This window comes from Lissotriton helveticus, chromosome 8 (assembly GCF_964261635.1).
Source record: "Lissotriton helveticus chromosome 8, aLisHel1.1, whole genome shotgun sequence".
NCBI classification, from domain to species: domain Eukaryota; kingdom Metazoa; phylum Chordata; class Amphibia; order Caudata; family Salamandridae; genus Lissotriton; species Lissotriton helveticus.
Genome location: NC_136069.1, coordinates 1,151,162,129 through 1,151,170,472, shown reverse-complemented (window position 1 = coordinate 1,151,170,472; position 8,344 = coordinate 1,151,162,129). Strand labels below are relative to the sequence as shown.

The following is an 8,344-nucleotide window of genomic DNA, read 5'->3' as shown; positions in this document are numbered from 1 at the left end:
ACAGTAGTAGTTTTGTGAATCTGAGGCATTGCCAAATGGAAAGGGCCAACAGGCGTTGTGTGGTAAAAAGTGAATGATCTAATCAGCTACACTAACAAATGTCTCCCGAGTTTAAGAGTAATCAAATAAAGTTAGGCTCGATTGTGATAGAAACCAAGGAAGTCGACAGGCTCAATAAGCAGCACTGCAATTCAAGTTAGCAGTTTGGTCTGAAACCACAAATTAGGGGTGAAGTTGACGGAAACACGTGAAGATGGACGAGTTATTGTCCAAAAATGTAAATACAGTTTCTTTAATCTTCCGTAGTGGACTTTTGTCGAATATAAAATGTACAAAACATGCTTTATTATACAGAACTATTTACATGGAATTCCCAGTGGCTCTTTTAGCCAGATATCACAGACGGGTATACTAGGTGTTCATGATAAAACATCACTGCTGTATTATTGTCACTTGCGAACAATACATTGTTGTATGCCCCGACCTCAGTGATCAGGAAGGACCTCAAGAACTGGCTCTTCGGATTACCACAGCACTCAACGGAGCAGCCCCACCTTCCGCTCAGCAACTTGAGACCCTCACAGGTGAGTAGTTGCACGTTACCAAACCTGATTGATTGATTTAAATGTTTGCACTAGCGTCAATCGCCATTAAATCAGTTTCAAATCTATAAATCTTGGACCTAAAAGCAAGTGAACTCTTCAGAGAATAATATCGGAAGGACACAAACGGATTTATTAGGGAGTTTGTCTAATGGAATAGCCTTTTGATGGATTTTTTTTTACCCTCTGTGGTTACCCAGTGACTCAATATGAGATTTCAGAAATGACACACCCGGACTGGACAACAAGCAAATATATATTGCAGTACTTGAAGCAAATGCTTCTTTTGGCCCCTGTTTGCACAGCTTTACATGGTTTGCAAAACACGCCTGTGGTAACTGCAACCGTGTTTGGGCTGACCTATAAGGCCAAACTACATGTAACACTTCTGAAATGGTTGTATGTCAATACAACGCGGGCTTTTACCCCGCATGCCATTACAACGCTGGGATTACAACGAAAGTCATAACAACGACTTTCGCTGGAGGGCGCTGGATAGTGGAATAGTTTAATTTTCTATTCCAACTCCAGCCCACGTTGACAGTAGGGAAGGTGTTGGATAGAAAATTAAACTATTCCCTATCCAACAGCGCCCTCCAGTGAAAGTCGTTGTAACGACTTTCGTTGTATCCCCGCATTGTAATGGTAGTGCGGGGTAATCCCCGCATTGTTATGGCTGTTCTCCTCTGAAATAATACACGTGTTTGTACGTCAAAGTTCAAATGTTATAGAATTTCCACAATTAAACATTAGGACATGTATACAAACATGTAATCCTAATGCAGTGTTAAGACACCCAAGGGAGACAGTGGGCTCCATAAATTCACTATAATATAGCATACTTTTCTGGTTCACAAATATGCTGACAATATGTGGTGAGGGCAGTTTTGCGGATCATGGTGTACACCACGGGGTAAAAATAAACACCTTCGCTCCAATTACAAAAGGGTATAAACAATTGCATGCTGAACGTAATCTGATCCATTCCTGTGTCATAATTTGCTCACATCCACCATCACAAACACTTTAAGATCTGACGTAAAATAAATATTTTTAAATATGGAGGCACACAATGCTCCATCTTGGTGGCCTACAACCAACTGTTACATTTTGTCGGCCTCCTTAGACAGCGGGAATAAAAGATCATTCTCCGGAAGAAGAGCCAGGTGCTGGTGGCATCCGGTATCTGACCCTCTTCCAAAACCTTGTGTTTGGGGAAAGGGTCTTCCCTGTAAAATCTCCTTTCCATGAGATTGTCCCCCGATTTCCTTTGATGTATTTCACAGATTCTGGCACATCGAAGTAGTCTATTTTCTCCAATTCTATTAAAATGATTTGAGTCTTGTTGCTCAGTAGAGAGTCATGTAGAGCGATGCACTGTTCAAATTCATTATACAGGAAGTCTTTGTGTGACGTCTCCCTGGTTAGAATCAGTATCAGCCTTCTGCTCTTTTTTACTGCTTCGTCGATGACATCTGCCACAGCTGTAAACGGTAAGGCCAAAACAAAGAAAGAAATGCTGTAAAACAGGCGAAATACAAATTTAAAATCAACTGTCGTCATTTCCGGATGAATCGCGAGATAATTTGTGACATTATCACAATGAAATTTAAAAAAATCATCTTGCTAAAGGACATCATTCCAACGGCAAAAAATAAAAATAATTAAGCCCTTTAGTTTCCTCTCAGAAGAATATCTAATACGTTCAAAGATTAGGAATAGGGAACGAGTCATGTTAAAAACGTGTGTACCTGGAGTATTCACTGCGAACATTTACATACAAGCCACGATATATTATGGATGTAGGTCCGTAGTCAAAGCTTGGTGTCTATATGTATATTCCACCTGCAAAGTATGGCTACGTTTACAAAAGCAAGCACAATTTTAGAAGCACTGAAATTAGACTATGCTGGTCCACTAGTCTGTTATTTTTTAATTAATAAAGTTAGAAAGTACTATGCATGCAAATGTACATCTCTCGGATTTTCCTGCACCTTTTCCACAAGTCAAATGTCTTTCTTTTGAGAAATCCCCTTCCCTATGCCCCCATGATAAACAGGGGAAATTCTTTCCCTTTCTACAAACAGATAGGTGGTGATGGGGAACTAAAACAGTCTTTGTGAATACTCAAAAAGTACTCCCTCTGTGGGGTTAACATGATTTGACACATGTGGACTAATTAGCTGACCAAATAATCCCTTAAGTTTGCAATGACAAGCGTAACCACTGAATACATGTATGTTTACTATATCAAGGATTTGTTGAACACTGTGCCCGCGCATTAGGCAAAGGGAACCGTACACTACAATACATTGACATCACCCACATACGAACACAACAAAAATGAAAAGATACATTTGGAGCACACACAAAAAGGCAAAGACAAGGTAAAGTTTTACAAGAGGGAACGAATAGTGACAAGTGAACATGCAAATCATTGTTGTTACTATGAATAGTAAAGTGTACCTTCTCCCGGCAAGTCATCCCGCCCAAAAATAAATAATTTATATCCACACTGTTTCTCCAGAACCTCAGGCAGCGCTTTCTGCACAAATAGGTCTACGGTGTGAACTTGGTCATATTCACTGCCCTTAGGAAACATGACATAGGCATCGTACATCTTCCCATCTGATGCTGAAAAAAGAATGAGTATTGTTATTTAAAACAACAACAAAAAACAAAAGGATTATAGACTATCTTTAAGTCTTGTTTAATGCTGGAAAACTCAGACTATTCAGAAAGTATATGACCTACGTTTAACGTTAATGCACTTCATATTTTTATTATACGTGTTGCTCTACTTTCTTTTAAACCATTTTTTTAAAAATAAAGCACAAACACAACTTAGAGCAATGGGATGCTGTACAATATCATTCACATTGCATTGGCTATGGTAGCAGACCTCGTTTATAACTAAAAGTGAGTCTTCAGTCTCTAGTGAGTTTAGGCACTCAATAACTCATTGTACATTCTCCCACTCACTGATGCGCAATAAGACACAAACACACATTCAATAATTATATGCAAGCTTGTCAATTGGTCGCTAGAGTGATTGTCGGCAGCTTTAAGTTAGCATGAGCCCGGTAGCCATGAGACTACTTTTGCACACGACACTACATGTCTTTATTTTTACAAAGCTCTGTTTATGACTTTTCACATGAGAACTCTCCACAGTGCTCATTCCCTGTCTGTTCCTGGAGTTTAGTCTGAACATTGTGAGCAAGGTCGATAAACACTGACCCTTGTTATTCTGTTCTGGTCAGGCCCTAGCACTTAGACAAAACATACCAATGCAGCTGTTTTTGCTGGAAGCTCGTACTTTGATATAATGGGGATGCATGTCTAGGTAAAACACACTTGGAAAGGGACCTTTCCAGGGAGAAGAGCAACACGTACCTGTGATGTAGAAATACGATCAATGGCCTGAGGTACGGGGCAGCAGACAAAGCCCAGAGATCTTCTATTATGTAATACTTCTGCTTACCAAGGCGAGGGTGGTTAGGCCTTATCGTCCTTTATCCACTGTGTTTTGTAAAATGACATCTCCCTTTATAATATATGGCCTTGATGCAATGCTAACTGTACTGATATTACGCATTTTGCTGCTGGTTGTGGCACGTAAACTGCATTTTAGAGCACGTTAGTTAAAATCAATATTTAAAACTATCTTTGTGTCTCTGTCGAACAAGTTACTTACCTTCCGTAATACATTATTTGGTAGAGACTATATCTAGCTGCAGATTCCTTACCTTTGAATTTCCCAGGCTGGATCCGGAAACTTTTGCTGAGCAATAGCCCTTGCGCACAACGTTGGGTGGCTCCATTCGGTTCCGCGTGACGTAGTTGGGGTCGGTATCATCGGTTATGATGTCGCAGGGCCTACATAGGCAGCAACCAGGCACAAGAACATCAGTACTTTCCATTTTATTCCATGCCAGAAGCACAGACCCATGAAGTGACTGACGTAAACGTGTGCAAAACTAGGGCCCTAAAAGGGGAGTAACCCTAGACCTACTACATCTGTCCACAAAGCGGGGAGCCATGGGTGGGGCTGTAAGGAATCTGTAGCTAGATAGAGTCTCTACCAGATAATGTGTTACTGAAGGTAAGAAACTTGTTCATCTGATAGAGACTTCTAGCTGCATATTCCTTACCGGTAAATAAGATTCCCGAGCCATACCATCCCGGTGGTGGGTAGCGGACTCATGACCTAGACTAAAAAGTCTTGCAGTTCTGAGCGGGTAAAGTACCTCCCCTGCACACTTGACCAAAAAGGCAATATTGTTTTGTGAATGTGTGCAGTGATACCCTCGTCGCTGCCTGACAGATGTCTTGGAGACGCAGCCCTTCCCCTGGTGGAATGGGCCCTTAATCACTCAGGGGGCTGCTTCTTTGCCAAGACATAACAGATTTTAATGCAGAGAACAACCCAGCGAGAGATGGTTCTTTTCTGCACTGCCTTTCCCTTCTTTGCTCCCACATACCCCACAAAGAGTTGGTCATCCACCCGGAACTCTTTTGTGCAGTCAAGGTAGAACAACAACGCTCTTTTTGGGTCCAGATGGTGGAGACGTTCCTCTTCCTTAGAGGGATGTGGGGGAGCAAAGAAGGTGGGCAAAGGAATGGACTGACCCAGATGGAATGGGGTCACAACCTTAGGTAAGAATGATGCTCTGGTGCGAAGCACCACCTTGTCCGGAAAGGGCATAAGATAAGGAGGCGAGCTGGATAATGCCTGCAATTCACTTACCCTCCGGGCCGATGTAATCACCATTAAGAACGTTATTTCAATGATCAACAGCCGGAGTAGACAATTGTGCAAAGGCTCAAAAGGAGCGCTCATCAGGTAAGTGAGGAACAAATTAAGGTCCTATTGTGGAATAGCAAAGGGTGTAGGTGAAAAAAAAAGAACCAACCCCTTCAGAAATATATTCACAATAGGAGATTTAAAGAGAGAAGGCATTTCTGCCAACTGCAAAAAAGCAGACAGAGCAGAAAGGTAACCCTTGAGAGTTCCCAAAGCGGAGCCCTGCTGGTCAAGGGTTAGAATGAACAAAAGGACAGTAGAAAGGAGAGCAGAAAGAGGGTCAATAGACCTTTCTGTACAGTATAATACAAAATTCTGCCAAGGGCAGGCATATACTGTCTTAGTGAAGGGCCGCCTGGCTGCCAGAATAACATTACAGACTTCGGGAGGAAGGTCAAAAGCCATCAACTGCTGCCGCTCAATCTCCACGCATGGGGGCGCAGAGTTGAAAGGTTCGGGTGGAGAACCCTCCCCTGCTGCTGCGACAGAAGATCCTCCCGAAGGGGCAGCCTGATCGGAGGGTCAACACTCATTCTCAGAAACTCTGGATACCAGACTCTCCTTGCCCAATCCCACGCCACAAGGTTGAATTGGGCCCAGTCGCTCCTGATCTTCTTTAGAGCACTGGGCAGGATTGGTATGGGTGGAAAGGCGTACAACAGACCTAAGCTCCACTCATGATGAAACGCATCACTGAGCGATAGCCGCCTTGGAAACTCCAGCACGCAGTACTGCTGACATTGCGCGTTCTCCTCTGAGGCGAACAAATCTAACCACGGTTCTCCCCACTGCTCAAAGAGACCTTGCACCACCTCCAACTGGAGACACCATTTGTGATCCTGACTGCATTGATGGCTGAGATCGTCCGCCCTGGCGTTCAGAGAACCTGCCAGGTATTGAACTGCCAGGTATTGAACCACCAGGGTTATGCCCTGCTGTTCCATCCATGTCCAGAGATGCAGGGCCTCTCGACAAAGGGTCCACAACGCCACCCGCACTGCTTGTTGCAGTACCACATGGCGGTTTTGTTGTCCGTGAACACCTGCACTAACTTCCCCTTGACAGAGGGAACAAATGCTTCCAACGCCAACCAAATCGCTCGGAGCTCCAACAAGTTTATGTGGAGTCCTGTCTCTGCCGGAGACCAATGACCCCTGATCTCCACCTCTCCCATGTAGCCTCCTATCCCAGAAGTGACACATCCATCACAACTGTGAAATCTGGTTGGGGAAGGGAGAGAGGTCTGCCGTTGACCCATTTGCAGTTAGTTAACCACCACTGCAAATCCTTTACAGTTCCTTCCAAGATCTGAACCACGTCGGTGAGATTTCCCCGATGCTGTGCCCATTGGAACTTCAAGTCCCACTGCAGAGCCTGCATACGCCACCTGGTGTGCCTTACCAATAGGATGCAGTAGGCCATGAGACCCAACAGCCTCAGAGTCAACCTCACCGAAATCCAGGATAGAGGATGAAATATTGGAATAATAACCTGAATATCCTGGACTCGGTGCTCTGGAGGATAGGCCTGAAACTGCACTGTGTCCAGAACTGCTCTGATGAACGGGGTATCTGAGGAGGAGTCAGGTGTGACTTCAGCACATTTATAGAGAACCCCAGCGAATGCAGGAGGTCCGCCATAGACTGAAGGTGGGAGATGTCTGCCTGGGGCGAGGACGCGTTCAACAGCCAGTCATCTGAAACCCCTAAACTGCACAGATGAGCTGCAACCACTGCCATCACCTTGGTGAATACCCGAGGGGCACTGGTAAGACCGAAGGGGAGCACGGTAAACTGGAAGTGCCCATGGCCTACGGTGAACCACAGGTAATGCCTGTGGTTCGGCAGGATGGAAATGTGAAAATATGCATCCTGCAAGTCCAATGCCCCCAACCAGTCTCCTTGGTCTAGGGCAGATAAGACCTGAGCCAATGCGAGCATTTTGAATGTCTCCTTTTTGAGGAAGAGATTGACGGCCCGAAGATCTAAAATGGGCCAAAGCCCAAAGTTCTTTTTCAGAATCAGAAAGTAGCTGGAAAAACAGCTCCCACCTACTTCTGAAGCTGGGACCTTTTCTATAGCGCCCTTGCCAAAAGTGCTGTAACTTCCTCTTGGAGCAACTCAAATTATCCTCCGCCAGCCATTCCTGAGTTGGCGGAATAGTAGGAGGAAAAGAAAGGAAAGGAAGGGTGTAACCCTCCTGGACGATCTGCAACACCCACTTGTCTGTTCTAGAAACAATTAATGGACAAAATGCAGGACAATGCAAAAATTCACCCCCAGTCACAAGGATCTAGGTTAAATCCTTCATTCTTTTGCTCACCACACCACCCCAGTTTGGACACAGCCATATGCAAATCAGTCTTGACCATGTTCCTTGTGAGAACAGTCCAGCCTGAACTGCCAAGCCAGGTCCTCCGTGGACTGGAAACAAGCATTCTGGGACCGGTGTCAGGGCATCACCCTTCATCAGCCAGGCTAGCTTGAATCCAGTGGTGTAGTGAGCACGGGACCCACGTCTGGGCATACCCTTCCCACTAAGGGCGACAAATGCAAAAGAAAATTGATGGACGGAAAGCAGGATAATGCAAACATTCACCCCCAGTCACAAGTATCTGGGTTAAATCCATCATTATTTTACTCACCACACCACCTCAGTTTGGACTCAGCCATATGCAAACCAGTCTTGAGCCTGTTCCTTGTGAGAACAGTCCAGCCCGAACTGCCAAGCCAGGTCCTCCCTGGACCGGAAATAAGCATCCTGGGACCGGTTTCAGGGCATCCCCCTACATCAGCCAGGCTAGCTTGAATCCAGTGGTGTAGTGAACACGGGACCCATATCTGGGCATACCCTTCCGACCTAGGGCAACAAATGCAAAAGAAACAAGTGATGGACGAAATGCAGGACAATGCAAATATTCACCCCCAGTCACAAG

The 8,344-nt window shown here is 44.7% G+C and overlaps 1 protein-coding gene across 1 annotated transcript in view; it reads right to left on the bottom strand.

Moving 5' to 3' along the window:
* Window positions 1-264: 264 nt before the first annotated feature.
* Window positions 265-8,344, bottom strand: part of LOC144773175 (interleukin-1 receptor type 1-like) — a 319,985-nt gene continuing 311,905 nt past the window's right edge. The window contains exons 9-10 of the mRNA XM_078658048.1: window positions 3,069-3,236; window positions 265-2,086 (exon numbers count right to left, since the gene is read on the bottom strand). Of these exons, the coding sequence (XP_078514174.1) occupies window positions 1,746-2,086; window positions 3,069-3,236 (509 nt within the window). The 3' untranslated portion in view covers window positions 265-1,745. The remainder of the gene's footprint in view (window positions 2,087-3,068; window positions 3,237-8,344) is intronic.